General features: G+C 48.9%; 1 protein-coding gene across 2 annotated transcripts; it reads left to right on the top strand.

Annotated features, from left to right (window-relative positions):
• The first annotated feature begins 220 nt into the window (after positions 1-220).
• On the top strand, positions 221-16,750 carry wnt3 (wingless-type MMTV integration site family, member 3). 2 transcript variants are annotated; one of them, XM_040176716.2, is made up of 4 exons: positions 221-684; positions 11,665-11,906; positions 14,245-14,510; positions 15,934-16,750. In XM_040176716.2, exons 1-4 carry the CDS (start codon positions 605-607, stop codon positions 16,411-16,413), a joined length of 1,068 nt encoding a protein of 355 aa, XP_040032650.2. In that variant the 5' UTR covers positions 221-604; the 3' UTR covers positions 16,414-16,750. The 2 variants fall into 2 exon arrangements, with proteins under 2 accessions (XP_040032650.2, XP_077959213.1); XM_078103087.1 differs by lacking the exon at positions 221-684 and adding an exon at positions 5,157-5,719.
• Positions 16,751-17,549: the final 799 nt, after the last annotated feature.

Here is a 17,549-nt window from a genome sequence, read left to right as displayed (position 1 = left end):
CCCTCCCTCCCTCCCTCTCTCTCATTTCCCTGCCTCCCCTCTTTTCACTCTTTCCTTTCTTTTCCACATTACCAGGGGGTGGCGTGTGATTGACAGATGGGAACGAATAATAATTTTTTTTTTTCGTAACCTAAGGCCATCTTCTGTGATTGGCTTGCCAGCTGACATCTCCAAACCCCCCCCCCTCCCATTTAATATTGGGCCTGTGGATGAGGCATCCAGAGGGAGAGAGAGAGAGAGAAAAAGACATCTACCTTAGGGAAGAAGCTCAGAGAGAGGGAGGGAAGGAGAGGACTAGTAGGAGCGTGTGTGCATGTGTGTGAGAGACACTCTCTTGACTACTAGGAGACAGACGCACTTTCCTGGCCCGACTCAAAGAAAGGGGGGAAAACTGGAGGAAGATCCTTTCTTTATTTTTTGTCCCAATATCATTTTAAATCTCCCCCCCATTCAACAATCAAGCTGCCCTAAAGCGCCTCCTTTCCTGGAAAACTCTTCTCCGCTGCCTGCTGGAACTTCTATTTATTGATCCGTTTTTGGGTTGTTTTTTTTAACCCTCTCACACACACACGCACACACACACCGACACCGCCAGGCTTACCTCATGGATTTGTATCAGATTGGATATTTTATGTGTGTGTGGCTGTCCAGCTCGCGGGTGCTTGGAGGCTATCCCATCTGGTGGTGAGTACAAATCCACAGTTTCAGCATCAGGGCCTGTACAGGGAGAGGTTGTTTTTTTTTTGGTCAAATGATCATTTTTGAGAGGGCACAATGTGCACTTTCAGTTGACTGCGTGGAAAAATGTTCTCCGGCCCAGGCCAAAGAATCTTAACCTCAAATACCAGTGTAACGGAAAAGGCTCGCCGTTCTTTCCCCGTTCCACACTCAGGTCCATTTATCACATCGCGTGTTTTGTGATGCAAAGAAGGAGGCTATTTGTTTTATTATTTGGGAGCCGCTGAATGATTCAAAATTGTATTCTTATTTAAAAATTAGAATAAATGTTTGCCATGATGATGTCGAACAGCCTGTGAGGGGTCAGTTCCCCACGACAGTGTAAGTCAGCAAGATCTGAGTTCATTACGTAAATCGTGGATAGCGCTTCAGGACGATGACAGTGCTCACGTCGCTCAGCAAAACCCAACAAAGCTTCCAAAGACGGTCCCGTTTCTACACCACAATCAGTTTCTTACTTACCACCATATCATTTTAACAATCACGACTTGTTTTGCTATTGTGCGTCAGCGCTCTGCATTCGGGACGCCGGCCCACAATCCGTTTGGAATTGAAATTGTCGTTTTTTGTCTTGTTTCTTTTTTTGGAGTGTGTGTGTGTGCGTGTGTGTGTGTGTGTGTGTGTGTAGGGGGTGGGGGGTGATGTATGACATGCATTGAACACAAAATCTATCTCAGATGAACTTGTATAGTATTTTTTGGGAGGGAAATATAACAAATGCTAGGCATGCCACGGCCAATCAGCTGCAATTAAATTAATCAGCTTTTTTTTTAAGCATACCATGCTGCTACCATACTTGCTTTTCAAACCCCCCCCCTCTCCCCTCCCACCTCCTCCGTTACGGATTTGTTAGGAGACAATACGTTAAGGTGCCGCAGGGTTTTTTATTCTTTCTCAAATGATCCCAGATTGCTTTTGGCACCAGTAACTGAAATGAAGAGTTTTTTTTTTTATCTCATTAAAGATTCAGCCACATGCAGCTGACCTCCTGGTCTCCTTTTGTAACATAAAGCTTCTATTTTGGAGATATTTCTCACGTGGGCGTATGACAAAGCTCTTTTGGCTCGCGACACAATACTTGTCAGCGCTACTGCACTTTTAGCGGGACCCGGCTGGCTTGTGGTCCCGGGTTCTGCGCTGTCCAAACCGCCAGCATCTTCTGGTTTCACTTACAGAGCAGGCAGCTGCCAAGCACACAGGCCACAGGGCTGAAGTGTTAATGGCAGCGAGGACTTTACACCCGCTCCCGGCTTCAGCAGGAGCTGTCAAACAGCAGCGACAAAAGAGCCCGGGATTCTCTCTCTGCGTGTGTGAATTACCCGCAGCTGTTCTGTTCAAGGAGCTTACATGACACCGGTGTAATGTTCGAAAACCTCAACAATGGGCAGCTACCTTTGATTTGGGGAACTGATTTTTGAAGTGCGGGGCCAGGGGGTGACATGGACAGGCAGTGGGGACGGGGGGGGGCGGCAGGTGGGTGCTGAGGAATAGGTGTCACACAGCGGCAACGGTGACATCGCAAAAACCAGCAGGGTGGCGAGTCTCGGCGAGGGCCCCTCCGATCGGCTCCTCTCGCCTCCCGGTCTCTCGGGCGACCGCTTGGCCGTAAATCAGCGGGTTGTTGCGAGGGAGAGCGGCTTTTGACTGCTTTATGCCCGGCCGCCCTGCCTTTTTTTTTTTTTAGACGGGGGTGTTGAAAACAGAACGGAGCAGACATAACTCAGGCCGATATGCACACATGTGCGGAGGGAACTGAGGTGCAGCAGAGACACCCGGCAAAGTAATGAGGTGGGTTTGAAAGGAGGTGAGACGGAGTGGATCATTGCAAGGATTTTTTTGCATGCAAGAATGTTCGTGGTGAGACAGCAGTTTTACACAACACGGGGGGGGAAACTAAGGTTTCAAAGAATCCGGGGCAGCCTAAGACTCTGATTATCTAACAAGGAAAATAAAGATCTGTCCTCTGGACTTATTGCTGTGTTTCGGTCTCACCATTGAACGTACGTTTGTGAACCAAACAACATCGTGGACTACAATAGGTGATAAACCGTTCTCATCATAAAGGTTGTGGCATTGTGCCTCAGCTCTCCAGCTGCTCTCAGATCAGCTTGAGCCGACGGCGTTGTTCGCGTTCCTTGAAGAAACAGCGAGTGATGACAGCCATTTTCAGCAAGGAATTAGTTTGGCGGATTTTACTCCGACACGAGCATCAGCATCGATCGTTTTGAAGCTGTCATACCCACTTTTTAATTGCAGTCACACATCTTCAGACTTTGAACACTGGATAACTATTTATTTTGAAATCTTAAGTAGGGAGATTCTTACTTCGATCTTCCAAAGATTTTTCAATGCTTAGGATTACTCTAAATTGTTGTATTTATGAAATCAAAAAGGCGAGGAAATTAATAAAGAAATGAGGCTCAGTCAGCGTTAATGAGGAAATTATCGTCTGTTGATTTAGTTTGCGCAAGTTAAACAAAAGCAAATAGCCTATAACTTAAACAGTGCAGGGCAACAATTGTGTAGGTATTACACATAATCTAATATCTAGCTTCAAAAAAGTTATTCAATTTCAACGTTCTTTAATTAAAATGTGGAGCATGCACAATCCCTAAATACAGCTTCCTGACTTGTGTTTGCTGTGTTCGAGAGCTCGCGTAAAGCCTCGATTTTTATCAAACGGCCCGGTCCACACACAGACCTTGTCCCACATCAACCTGAGCGGCTTAAATGGGGCTCTGGAGTCCATCTCCGGGTCTCAGGAATGTCATTATCTGACTGTGACCCCCACCACCCCCCTCCCTCCAATCTTCAATCCAATCTTCAACCCCGACCGTTGGCAAAGGGGATCACTTAAATGATTTTCACTGCGCCGCCTCGTGTGAAAAGATCAAGGATGTTGGGCTTTTATTCTTAAGGTAGAGAAAAGAGCAGGAGAGTCCAGAAGAATGTAATTTATAATGAAACTTTAGGGTTCCATTGATTGCGAATGCCCAAATGGGCAAATTTAAGGAGACAAAGACAAAAAACAGAAAGTGACATCCACGAGGAAATATGGAGGAAGAGAATTGCTCCGAAACACGTATGATCACGTAACCCTTTTTCACAAACCCTCCTTAATACGCTGATCATAAAAGAGCGTTACCCATCACAATGCAACAACTCACGTGCCCAACTCGCCTTACTGGACCGCCGTCACCCAACAGGCATGCGGGGCGACGCCGTCCGCTCAGAGGTTCAAAGGAGGGTGGAATTTCAACAGAGGCGAAGGACGAGTTTCTAATCTTCAAACACTATCAAAGGGACAGCGGAGCTCCGGGAGGAAATGACAAAGTCCTCCTGGTGTACGGCCATTAGCTCGCAGTAAAACACCGGCCGGGGCAGCTCCTCAAAGGGAAAACGCCAACGGCCAGAGGCAGAGATATCGCCTGGGGAGATGGGGGGAGGCGTGTGCGCACACAGACACACACACACACACACACACACGGTTCTTAAAGTCTTCATTACCTGGTTGGATCTCACCTTTGCAGCCTTTTACAGAGGTTCATTATTAGCAGAAAGCATTTTCTCTGACACGCAGGGGTCAGCGGCAGAGACGCGTTGCTCGCACCTGCACAGCCTACGTTCAGCCGGAGCCCTCAGGTCAGTGACCGGGTCAACCAAGCCCACCAATCAGGGCGCAGTGAGGGGAGGGAAAGGGAGAGAGGACGGCCGTTTGGTTTCTCTGCAATCAGTTTACACATGGAAAAAAATCTGACAATAACTATTTTCTAAACATAAACAGCGGCCATACAAGAAAGTCCAGAGTAAATTAGTTCATAATAAATAATAAAGTCAAAGAATATGTCAACAAGATCTGCAAATCTGCCCAGGTGTTTAAAGTTTGATACATTTCAGCACGCACCTACGTTTCGATGTGCGACTCCCGGACCTACTGAGGGGCGCGAAGGGCAAAAAGGGAGAAGCGACAACTTGGTTGGCAGTTGGTTTCTATAAGATTTGACAGACGCCGAGTAAAATCTCTGCAGAGCTCCGATCACAGAGTTCAACACCAAATATCGCACTGCAAATATTCCCAGTCTCTGAATCACCACAGCATGCTGAAATCATGAGCATTTCATGTGTTTCCTGCTGCTTTTAAGAACACAACGCTGCGGTGGGGAATGGCCACGCACAGATTCCAGACGCACACACCGGAAGATTCCAGAGGATCCCGCTGCAAGTTATGATTTGCATGGGATGCATTGCTGCTGACAATTCAAGCAGCAGTGCCAACAAGCTGCCCCTGATGAGCGGTGGCAGGGAACAATGCACTGTTTGAATTGCGGTTCATTCACACAGCCAGCCAGCCAGCCAGCCCCCCCCCTTCCACCCCACCCCAAAGACTCCCATTCAAACAGCCTATGTCCCGTCAAGACAAACGGATCAGGCTCTGTTGTGTCCACCTGCGGACGCACCGCACTGGGACGTTGAGCGTTCCTCAGCGTCTCTTTTTAAGTTTGCCCGTCTTCACGTCTGCATACTTCTGACTGCAGGGGCTCCTTGTCCCGACTCCCCTCATAGAGCGGGAGAGAGAGAGAGAGAGAGAGAGAGAGAGAAGGGGGGGGGAGAACAGGTTGGAACATTTTTTTTCAAGGGGTCCTGTCATTTTTTATCTGATCAGCCGGGAGCTGTTGGACTACAAATCAAAAGTGTGCCAAAGCAAAAGGGAAGACAACAAAACACAGACAGTTTTTTTTTTTTTTTTTTGCATTCCAGCCTCCACCAGGAAAAGTCCCCATCCTCGGGGCGAAGCCGGCAACTTTCCTTGGCCCACTTACTCTCTTTTTCGAATGTGTCTCTCCCCGGACGCTGCAGTGGGATCTACATGTGAAGTTCTGATGGCAATGTTCTCAACTGCTCCGCCGGGGCCTCATTTAGCAACACATCGGTATCCTCGGGGCGAATCTGACAAGTTGAGCTGTGGCGTCAACATATAGAGGTAAACTAGAGGTAGACTGGAGTTTAATGCAAACAGTACTCCCGCAGTCTGTCACAGCAGAGGGCTTTTTCTTTTGTATTTCCAGGAGCCCGGCTCTCACTGACGAGGTGACAGAATGCACTTAGGACTCAGCGCTTCGGGCGCAAACACGGCATAAGGAAACTTTATTAATTTTCTCTTTAATGAAATAAGTTAACTTGCTCAGACAGGGCTGAGAACGACTGGCACACATCGTCGACAGTGGCAGGAGTAAACCGGAATGCGATGGCGTCGCATCAAATCTGAAACCACAATCAGATTTGTTACTTAAAAAGGAGGCGTGTGGTTTCTTTGAGGACAAGTTTACACAATTTAATGTGAGAAAACACTTTGCATTCCGTTTTGCAGAATATTCCTGTATTCAAACTCGCGGCACTCAAGGCACTTTAACCCCCGTCTGCTGTTATTGGCCCGCGTCTTTGACTTTTACACAACAGCAGCCGGGGCACAACAATAGTTTTTGTATTTGAGCTGGAAAGAGCAAGTCCTTTACTGCATTATAATATCACCCAAGAAGAATTACGACTTTCTACAACATAGCACTACATTCCTTAGATTCTATGTAGTCATCAATATTAATTATATCAGCTCAACGTTTCGTATAAAAGCAAGATACAACTATAGGGGCTTGATTCATTACAGCGTCACAGTTAAAACAAATCTGGGGAATTCTACATTCATATAAAACTTAAATCTGCACACACGCAATTCTCTTATACATCATTAGATCCACGTCTCCTCTTGACCTGAAAGCAGCAGCCTGGAGAGTGTTCCAACGTTTAATTATATCATTATGTTTCAACGGTTTCCTGCATGTCCTGCAACAAGGGTGCCAATCCGGGCGGGCAATTAGCCCATTTTAACAATGTTTGCCCAGAATGAGCAACACAAACACGGCATTCCACATCTCGCCTTCATCTGTCTACGTGATGACCTTGTTGGAAGAGGGAACGCACAAGCAGCAACACAACCACGCAGTCCTCTCCGCCTTTGTACACACATGCAGGTTTCCATGAGCCTCTGAACAGCGCCTGAAGAATAATGCTTGGAGGGATGGATTGTGACAGGCGCTCTAATCCCTCGCTCTTCCTCATACCACTTCAACGCTGCAATTTGTTCTGAACTATAAGCCACTAAAAACTTCAGTCAAAACAACCAGAACCTAAATGTGTTTTAAATGTTGCGCCCCTGTGACCGGTGCTCACAGCCAATGATTCCAGCAGAAACCAGCGGTGGCAAAACACTTGGAGATATTTATATTTTAGTTTTTCCATTTTATGGGGTATTCTAGACTTTTACTCCAATTTATTGTATTCCACTGCATTTATTAATATAATTATAATTATATTTACTTCAATTTAACACAGCAAGCACATGAAGCATATCAAATGTGCAATTTAAATAAATTCATCCATTACCAGCTTCAACATTAAAATGCTGCATATGTATTCATCAACTATTAGTAAAAACCACCAACAACATGGCCAGGAGCATTTAGGAAGTATAAGTACATAAATTAGGGGAATAACTACTTTTACTTCAATAAAATTGTTAATGCAAGGCTGGTAATAGAATATTTTAGCTTTTAGTTAACATGCTTGAACTTAAGCAAAGGTGCCGAGACTCAGAAACAAAACAATGTATTTAACATAACTTGAGTTACCTCTGACGTCACGTCAGAGAGCCGGTCTGTGGGAGCGCAGGACAACGTTTTAAAAACCGATTTAAACTTGCGATGAAAGTACTTCAACACAAACAGTGACGGGTGATTCAATCTAAGTGAGACATTATTTAGGCTACTCAGCTGTTGTGTTGCATAAATCATCTTTTAAATATAAAACGTGATACTGGAGTACGCCATGCTAACGTTTAATGCTAACGTTAGCTAACGCTAGCTCTTCTTCTGTTTTGAGGCTAAATACCAAACGTTCAAGTCTTGTATTGATTAAAAAGCGTCAGCAGGTTACCGCTTACACTTACACACTTACACTTACCGCTGATTTGATGACGTGAAGATTGAATTCCTCAAGGACGTTACCCAATTAAAACAATATCTCAATCAGCGGCTGCATGAGACACTAATGAGAGAAGCTATGATGGCGAAAGATGGCAGCCGGAAGTGACACATGACCGACTGTTTTGGTCCAACTGAAGAAAATATCTATTGTAACATGAAAAGGTATCAAATCAAAGGAAATAATTGTACATGATGGTAATTATTAAAAGTTTGGAGGATTGTAAAAGCTCAGCAGAGTGACTTAAATATATTTGCACTCTGAACAACTTCTAAACTTTTATGACAATAACATGCGTTCCACAAAGTAATAACAATTGAAGAGCGTGAGGACAAATCTTGTCAATGTACTACACCGTTGTTAGGACCAGGACCAAAACACTGGGCTTATGTTGGGTTTCCCCAAATAAATTTAACTTACTTTATTCACTTTTCTAATAGATGAGCAGCATCTCTGACAAAATATATTGAAGATTACATAACAGTAGAATCTGAGCACCGGATCGAAGTGGGTTTGATGAACAAGCCGGGGACCAGCACCCAGCATCCTCTCAGATGTTTGTGTATGGGAGCCCCGGTCATGAACTTCAAACTGTTTCTGCGGGCCATGAGGTCAAAGCCGGCGAGGTCAAGTGTCATGTTCTGCTCAACAGGTTTCAGAGGGTCACCTGGTACTTTCTTTGCCTCTGGACATAGGAGACTCTCACAAAAAAAAGCAGACACAGATATTTGTGATGCACTGACCCCTGTAATGAAGACCTCCCACAATAACAGCTGCAACTGTAAAATTTCCACGCTCATAGACAACATTTGAAAATGCAGGAAGCTGTTTCCAGCTCCGTTCCAGATTGTGGCACTGGGTCTTTTGTTGACACCGTTACGGTCTTGATTGTGTGAATTTCCACTCTTCTGCGAGGTGTGTGGTGGAATCCCTTTGTTTCTTCTGCTGAGTTTCTGTGGTTTCCAGCGGCCCGTCATACTCTCACATCAGACCACTTTAGAAAAACGGAGAAACCCCCCCAACCGAGCCGTAACCACCCTCCCTCCCTCCCCACCTTAGGCCAGTAGAGGCCCCGTATGGACCTGCCCAGGCATGCACCTGCTAAGCGCTGCCGCTTGCAGCTTCTCTGCTGCTCGTCTCGTCCCCCGCAGCGGATTCCCCCGGCATTCTGCCTCTCCGGAGGTCTCCGCGTCTGCAGCTCCCTCGCTCGGTTGAGACACGTTGCTTGTGGCTTCCCAGAAGTCAGGCAAAGCAGGCAGGATCAGCATGGCTCACATGTGGCGCGCTTGCATGCGTGTGTGTGGGTGGGTGGGTCTGTTAGCACGATACGCCTCATCACCCCTCGGGGTTAAGACTCTCATTATCACCTAGCCAAAAATATATCCCCTTTCATCTGTCCATATGGATCAAGTGAGGCACATCCTTTGCAAACCAAGACAAATAGGCTGGCAGATCCACGGCCGGTAGTCTAAACATGCAATGTCCACCACAAAGTCCCATGCGGTTAGCTAGTTGATGCCATCAAAAATTCCAAAATTCACTGGCAAAGCGAGAATATCTAGTGTATACAGTGGTGGGTAAGCGGTTTAGCCGTCCTGAATAGAGCCCGAGACGTAGCGATGTCTCACTTGGACAGGAGAGATTTTCTTTGTGAGCCAACCGCCGGATGTTGCTGCAGAGCACGGTACGTCAGGAGGTTCAAATTCAAGCCCTGTGTGCAGGGGCATCGCCCACTCCGGTCTGTCCCGCGGCTGCCTGAGAGATTGATGGGCAGAAACCACGCTAGCAGACAGTGTAATTAAGGGCCCTTAGTCACTCAGTCACCAGACGGAGTGAAGTCAGCAACACTTGCACTCAGTTTTTGTCAGCGGGGTTGGGACTCGGCGCATGAGCTAATGTGGCTGCCCTCGCTCAGGTAAACTTGAGACAAGACACACGGATGCAACTGATGACCGCTGATCACATTACTGCATGGGATCATCAAATTGGCAATTTCTTTTTGTAGTTTGAATTATTGAGTTGAATGTGAAGAGACTCGTTCTTCCTGAGTCACGCGTGTCAGGCGGTGTTTGAGTTTTCAACAGCTTATTTAACCGTGCGGCTCCTAACGAGCGGCGTTTCGTGCTGAAACATTAGAACTGTTTGTCGTGCGTCGGGAAGCCAACAACGCAAGCGTCTTTCGGGTTGATGATGGAATCATCACATATTCCATTACACCAGCTATGAAACCAAAACAACGCAGTTACATGTTTATGCCGTGTGTAGGCCGTGAAACCCGAGAGCAATTCCCACCTGAGATCAACAACATATTTGAGCCGGGAGGCGGAGGCGGGGGGGGGGGGGGGGGTTCTTTTTTGAGTTGTAGCATTATGTAAAGAGCAACAGCGCTCATAAGTTGAGAACCTATCAAAGGGGCAGAAGGGGGGTTCCCCTTCTGTGACTTCAATGGCTTGACTCTGTTGTGTTGGGGTGGGGCACGGCGCTGCACTCATCAGTCAGCGGCTGCCACGGTTGGGTTGCGCCCTGCAGGGGGTTGGGGGGTCGTCTTGAGCTTATCCCAGAGCAGCGCTCTGATCTGATTGGCGTCAATTGTTCCCCATGTGATCCCATTGCGGCCTCCAGCGCCGCGATGTCCACCGACACATCCCATTGTGAGGCGAGAACGCGGCGGCCCCCGCTCAGAAACGCGTCAGATAAATAAACAAGAAACCTGAGTCGGTAAACGCGCGGCCTTGTGGGAGATACCCTCACAGCTCTGTTTGAGCTTGTTATCTCAAAAAGCTTGTCAAAACACGGGCACGGCCAGCCGGTTTTCTCCCTCGTTTGCACTTTTATTTAAAGAGAAATATAAAGCAATTAAAATGAATTACCTAAATGAGACCATAATGATTTCTGGCATCGCGCGCCGATCTGGGGCTGTCTCGGCGGGGTGATTAATCACTCGCAGCCTCCCGGTGAGGCACGTATCTTCAGGTATGCCGTCCGACTTTAAGCTTCGTCGTTCTTGTCTCAATCAGCCACAGAGGGGAAACCGCAGATCGGGGATGGAACTGCAGACGCAGGTGTTTTATTGTTCAAGAGAGAGTGAGGGCCTTTTCCCAAGCAGAAAGGTTCTCGTGTGTTATCTGTGGGATCAGCAGATCTGTGTATACTAACAAGTGGAAACACTTAAAGAGTACGAACTAATAGCTTGTATCCCTGCCCTGAAGTGTGCCTGTAAACCCTTCATCTGATGGGGGGGGGGGGGGAGAAATGGCAACAAAAAAACCAACAGTATTTATCGCTGTTAATTAGCTCCGCCTCCCAAACAAACAATCCCATCCCCAATCCCACATCGTATGACATACGTTACAACAGCAACAGGGCTTTACACCTTACTATGAGCGTGTATATATAGATTTATATCTATATATATATATTATACTTGTTTCTCTGCAAAAACTATTTTCTCAGGATATCTGCGCAAAATATACTGCTCCTTGTTGAACACAAGGGGAAGTAGGAAACGTCTCTCTAAACTAACAGCCCAGTTACGTACTCTCCCTACTTTGGTTGCATAGTAAACATACACATTTTTAACTCAACCATGACGCTTCTTTTAATTAAGCGCCTGCGATGCCTAAACCTAAAAAACAGTCTTTGTTTGAATTCCCAACGTTACACCATTTGTTTACGGCATTACGTCTGTGACCAGCTAAATTAAGAATGTATAAATGTTATAAATCAAGAACCGGAATATAAATAAATATTATCCTACCTTATGCCATGAACACTAATCTCTCCATTCTCTCGCCATTTTTTGCTGCTACTTTTAGCTGGTGACCCTTGCGAGGGTTTGGTCGTGGCGAGGAACCCCTCCTCACAACACTCTCGCTCTCCCCCGTGTCACAGGTCGCTGGCTCTCGGGCAGCAGTACTCGTCTCTGGGCTCCCAACCCATCCTCTGCGGCTCCATCCCCGGCCTGGTGCCCAAGCAGCTGCGCTTCTGTCGAAACTACATCGAGATCATGCCCAGCGTGGCGGAGGGGGTCAAGCTGGGGATCCAGGAGTGCCAACACCAGTTCAGGGGCCGACGGTGGAACTGCACCACTATCAAGGACAACTTGGCCATCTTCGGCCCCGTGCTGGATAAAGGTAAACGACGCTCTGCTCGGTACATTGAACGACGATGTACACATGTATCCAAGGCTCGGAGTTGGAAATGAATGATGATTCAAAACCGTCCGTGCCAAACCACTACAGTATAAAAACTGTGGCTGAAGCTACTGCAAGCTGCTACAAAACGAACACCCTCAGGCTCAGCACTGTTCTCTGGGCCTAACCGAGGCAATTACAGAAATATACACCTTTCTCGCTCTGCAGTGAGAAATGGGCGCAGGTACAAGCTCCGACACATTATTTGACTTCCATCCCATCTTTGCCTCCATTGTAGCATTTGTCTTCAGAGTTTTTTCCCCCCGACCGTGTTTACACTGTCGTACATGAAAGAGGGTCAACGCGGTGAACATCTGTCAACGGGGCCTGACAAGCGCAGCTGATATACTGGAGACATCCATCAGGCGCTTTGTGAGCAGAATACTAATTGTATGATATCCTCAATTTAGAGAATCCCACAAAATAATATGCGCAGGTGTCCCGCTTAAGGCCTCAAGGCCCCTAATTACAAAAAGTTAGACGTGTATGTGTGATGAGCGAGGCCGCTGATTGGAAATGAATCACCCCGCCAGTCAGAGGGGAAGGGATCCGGACACAACTGGGCAGTGTGAGCAGTCCAAGCTCCTCAGTCAAATAAAAGGGAGAGGGGAGGCCAAATGAGATTACAGGCAATAGAAAAGGGCCGGGGGGCTCCGCTCAACCCCTACTGTGCATGAAGACCAGTGCGCGCCTCACACAGTCCGGCTCCCACGGACGCCCCATTCACACGCCCTTTTGACTCTGTCATGAAAACGGGCTGAAAGGGGATCTCTCCCAAGCCGAAGCCCGGCTGTGTGCGCTTTGGGATGGGGAGGCCGAGGGAGGAAGGAAGGAAGGAAGGACGGACGGACGGACGAGTCTCACTTTGGTGAATTTAAAAAATTTGGAGTTAGGGAGGCGGGAGCTAACCCTGAACACCCGCCCGAGCCACCGCGTTGGCGGGGCGGTTGGTGGATGCCGGGAGGAAGTGGGGGTTTGAGGTGGCGTGGTGGCGTGTGGGGATTTCAGCTCACGGTGTTGGCGGAGGGGTGGCTGGAGAGAGCTATTGGGGGGGGGTGGCGGGGAGTTTAGGGAATGCCAGCTCCGGGCAGAGCGGGGCTGTGGGGGCGCGAGTCGCCGGGCCCTTTGTGAGGATAATACAGTGTGACACAAGGGAAACAAAGGCGGATTGATGGGCCCAGCAGGTAGCAGGAGCAGCGCTAGCCATGGCTACCGGCCAGAGCTCCAGGGGACAAGAGCTCACAGGCCCCCGTTGTGGAGGGCCCGGCTAGGCCGGCCGGGGTGAGCGGGGATGCCCGACCTGAGGAGGGAGTGTCGTCCAATCGTGCACTGGGGATTTAGAGTAAAACTGTGTCCTTTTACTGGTAGCGAACAGTAAAATACGTTTTTAGATTGAATAGCATAGTGTGATACATGGGTTCAGAAAGTAATTTATTCTCAAATGTTAAACGGAATACAGTTTTGTAACTTTGCTTGCAGACACTGTCGGGGTGGGAAAATATGACCAGCCTTCAGCCAAACATCGGTTTACTTTGTGGCTTGGTGAACTCGATCCGGATCGGGTCTCGAAAGCCTTATTGGCAGCGGAAAACCTCGTGGAATTTTTGGCTTTAGCTGCCACTGTGGTCTCACAAATATGACTTCAATTCTCTGGTCGTGTTTGTATAAATTTAAAAACTCAAGAGTTCTGTATCTCAGACGCCCGGCCTACTGCTGGCCGTCTGTGCGTGTCTGTGCTGCGTGTCTGTTACACAGCCAGCGTAATGGGTGAGCTTGTTAAGTGTGCAGTGATTGTGAAACAATGGGTGTCTGGTTACATAATAAGCTGTCGCCTTCAAAAGAAGGCGTAACTCCATCAGGAAAAAAAAAAAAAAAAAACGGGCCGACACACCGCTAGGTTTCACCAGAAGGCCCTGGGCCATGAGCAGGGGGGGGGGTCGGTGGGAGGGGGGAGGGGTTAACAACATTCCTGAAACACTATCCAGATGCAAAGCAGCACACCTCAGGGATGACAAGAGGTCACCGAGATCCCACTGAGCGTTAGGCCGTCCTGACAACGACCACAATGGGTGTGATGTCGGGGACTCTGCTTTGAGGCTCCTTGGCGTAGTGCGCGCTTCCTCGAAGCGTCATGCTTGCATATTGTAAAATAATAGAGGGCGGCAAAGTTTATTTTATTATTATTTACTATGAAATGTTGTGTTGAAAAGTCTGGATGTTGGCAGCAGAAACTATCTGATTGACATTCTCTCTCTCTCTCGCTTTCCCTCCCCCTCAGCCACCAGAGAGTCGGCGTTCGTCCACGCCATAGCTTCGGCGGGCGTGGCATTCGCTGTGACGCGCTCCTGCGCCGAGGGCACGTCCACCATGTGCGGCTGCGACTCGCACCACAAGGGCCCCCCCGGCGAGGGCTGGAAGTGGGGCGGCTGCAGCGAGGACGCGGAGTTTGGCGTGCTGGTGTCCAGGGAGTTCGCCGACGCCAGGGAGAACCGCCCGGACGCCCGCTCGGCGATGAACCGACACAACAACGAGGCGGGCCGCTCGGTAAACACGGTCGATGTCCTTTTTGGTTTGCCGATGACACAAAAAGTACCGCCGCACAGATTGTAATCACAAGTAATCTAAATCGACATCGGTTCACAGAAAAGAATCGTGCTAAATTTAAAATTCCGATTGCCTCCACTTGGCTCTCAACATGGCCGCCACGCGAGTGCACATGGAATGGTGGCGCCGCTCTTCTGTGATAACGACCTGAGTTGGTACACACACTAGACTGTATTCACGTGAGGGTGGGTTGGATTCGGCATTTGAACCTGTCTGCGTATTTCTGACTTCCCCCTGAAGAGTGAGCACTTGACTTTGACTGACTGGTTAATTACTCACCTGAGCTCCACACCTCTCCTTTCATGCCTTTTGCATCACAATGAGAAAAAAAAACAACCCTGACAGTCAAACAACCTGAGTGAGTTACAGAAGGGGGATGAGGAGGAGGGGTGGGGGGGTGGGGTGGGGACTTAAAACATCACTGGCTGCTGTCACCGCTCGGATAAGAAATGGGCTCCGTGGCAGCTCGCCGAGGGGCAAACGGAGGGACCACACGGCAGCGAGCCAGACCTTTGATGTGAGCGCACAGGAGCAGCCGGGGAAACGGCGGGAGTCAGGAGCCTCCTCTCCACCTGGCCATCTCACGCTCCGCCGTATGGCCCCCCCCCCGCCCGCCCCCGTCCCCTAAGGGCCCTCTGGGTCTTATTGTCGGCACGACAAGCTCACAAAGTGATGTCATAGACCCCCCTCTCACTATCTCCCTTCCTCAGCCAAAGGTGCCGCTGCCAACTGCGTTTTCGCCCCGGCTGGGGGAATTCTGCAGCTAAATATAGCCGGCGAATTAAAAGCGCAACAAAAATCAAAACGCGAGAGAAGGTGCAATAAGCCCGGCGGCGGTGCGAGGTCAGGACTTCAGAGGGAGTCAGCGGCACGCAGCCTCTGAAGTTCACAGCTGCATGACACTTAAAAGAAATTGCAAACGGTGGCGCGTTGTTTTTCTTGGCCCCCTCCGCGAGTCTTCAGCGGTTTGGTTCAGTCTGCATTACACAATTTCTCGCCGTAAGAATTTCCGACAGATTGTGTTCGGCAGTGACCGACTTCGCAGTCCCACGAGCACCGAGTCAGCTGTCAGATTGAGACCGGCACGTTGGAGGTGGCTCCACCTTTTTGAACCCCCCCCAACCACCACCACCACCCACCGCCTGTAGCCCACGACGGAGGCTCTGAGGAGCTTTTCATCGGGCAGGTGTAGTCGGCTCCAGTTCACAGCCTAGCAAGTGGCAATTCAGAGACGCAGCAAACCGATCGATTCTGTTGCATCATCACCTTGAATCCCTTGTGGTTAATGGCCTCACACACCAGCTGTGCAAAGGGTCAATTTGCTTAAAAGAAAGTATTAAAAGTGTCTCCTGTGTTTTCTCAGACCATCCTCGACCACATGCACCTGCGCTGCAAATGCCACGGCCTGTCGGGCAGCTGCGAGGTGAAGACGTGCTGGTGGGCGCAGCCCGACTTCCGCATGCTGGGCGACTACCTGAAGGACAAGTACGACAGCGCCTCGGAGATGGTGGTGGAGAAGCACCGCGAGTCCCGCGGTTGGGTGGAGACCCTGCGCGTCAAGTACAACTTCTTCAAGCACCCCACCGAGCGCGACCTGGTCTACTACGAGGGCTCGCCCAACTTCTGCGAGCCCAACCCGGAGACCGGCTCCTTCGGGACGCGCGACCGGGCCTGCAACGTGTCGTCGCACGGCATCGAGGGCTGCGACCTGCTGTGCTGCGGCCGCGGCCACAACACCCGGACTGAGAAACGCAAGGAGAAGTGCCACTGCATCTTCCACTGGTGCTGCTACGTCAGCTGCCAGGAGTGCGTGCGCGTCTACGACGTGCACACGTGCAAGTGAGGGAGGGACAAAGCTGATTGCTGGACTACAAGTGCTGCCCCCACGCTCCGCCCTCCTGCACGACTTCCCATGTTTCCAAACGCTTAACATACTCACACTCACTGACTCCTTCATCCATTCACTCACTGAGGCCCTGATGGCACGCCAGCAAAGGACAACTTGTTTTATTTTGAAAAACCCTGTCCCAGAATCCGCCCCCCCATTCTTCCAGCATTGGAACCCTCCCCATTGTCTTTATTTATTTCCCCCCTTCATGCCAGCACAACAATCTGTGTTGCACGTACAGTAACACTTTTATACCTGTTGATGCAGCAAAAAAAGAAAAAGAAAAGAAAAATAAGTTATCAGACTTTATTTGCTTTTGAAAAAAAAAAAAACATCTTCTGACTAACACCTCACCTCTCCGGCACGTCTCGGCTGTCTTTTTTTGAGGGGGGGGGGGGTTCTGGAACTAAGCCGAGCTCCAACTGGCCGGAGACCATGACTTTGTAACTACTGAACCGAAAGGACCCGTTCCTATGTAAACTACTGAGCTGGTGAACCCCCCACCTCCCCCACACACACACACACACACACAGGCTGACTCGACCGCCCTAGTCAACCCGGAGAAGATATATATGCTACACTCTTGATTTTTATAGTCCTGCATTTCTGAAATATCACCATTGGGCTGGAGGTATGCGGCATGTGTGTGAACAAGCATGCTCATTCCACCAACAGCCATACACGTGCGTGTGCGAGTGTGTGCATGTGTGTGTTTGTTTGTGTGTGCGAGTGTCTCTGTGCAGCCACTTCCTAGAGGCTTAACATCTGAAGCGTTGTTGATGCGGTCAAACTCGTCTCATGAAGGACGACTTTGTTCCTGTTCTTCGCTCATGACCCCTCATAATGCAACGCGCTCCTGCATTAAAAATCAAGGCTGTTTTTATGCATCAAGCTTCAGCATCCACTTTAATTCTGGTTTCAAGAGGAAAAGTGATTCTAGGGAGATCTATTGTTTTTCATTTAACAATCATCGGGTTCATTGGAGAGGATTTTGTTAGGAGGAAAATCTTTCATCCTTGTAAAAAAATAAGGGGGACGTGTGAAGACATGTGGAGCCGAGTAGCTTCTGATTGGCTTTCACACCCTTCCTT

Source organism: Gasterosteus aculeatus, chromosome 5 (assembly GCF_964276395.1).
Source record: "Gasterosteus aculeatus chromosome 5, fGasAcu3.hap1.1, whole genome shotgun sequence".
NCBI lineage: Eukaryota > Metazoa > Chordata > Actinopteri > Perciformes > Gasterosteidae > Gasterosteus > Gasterosteus aculeatus.
This window is presented reverse-complemented; position numbering and strand designations above follow the sequence as displayed.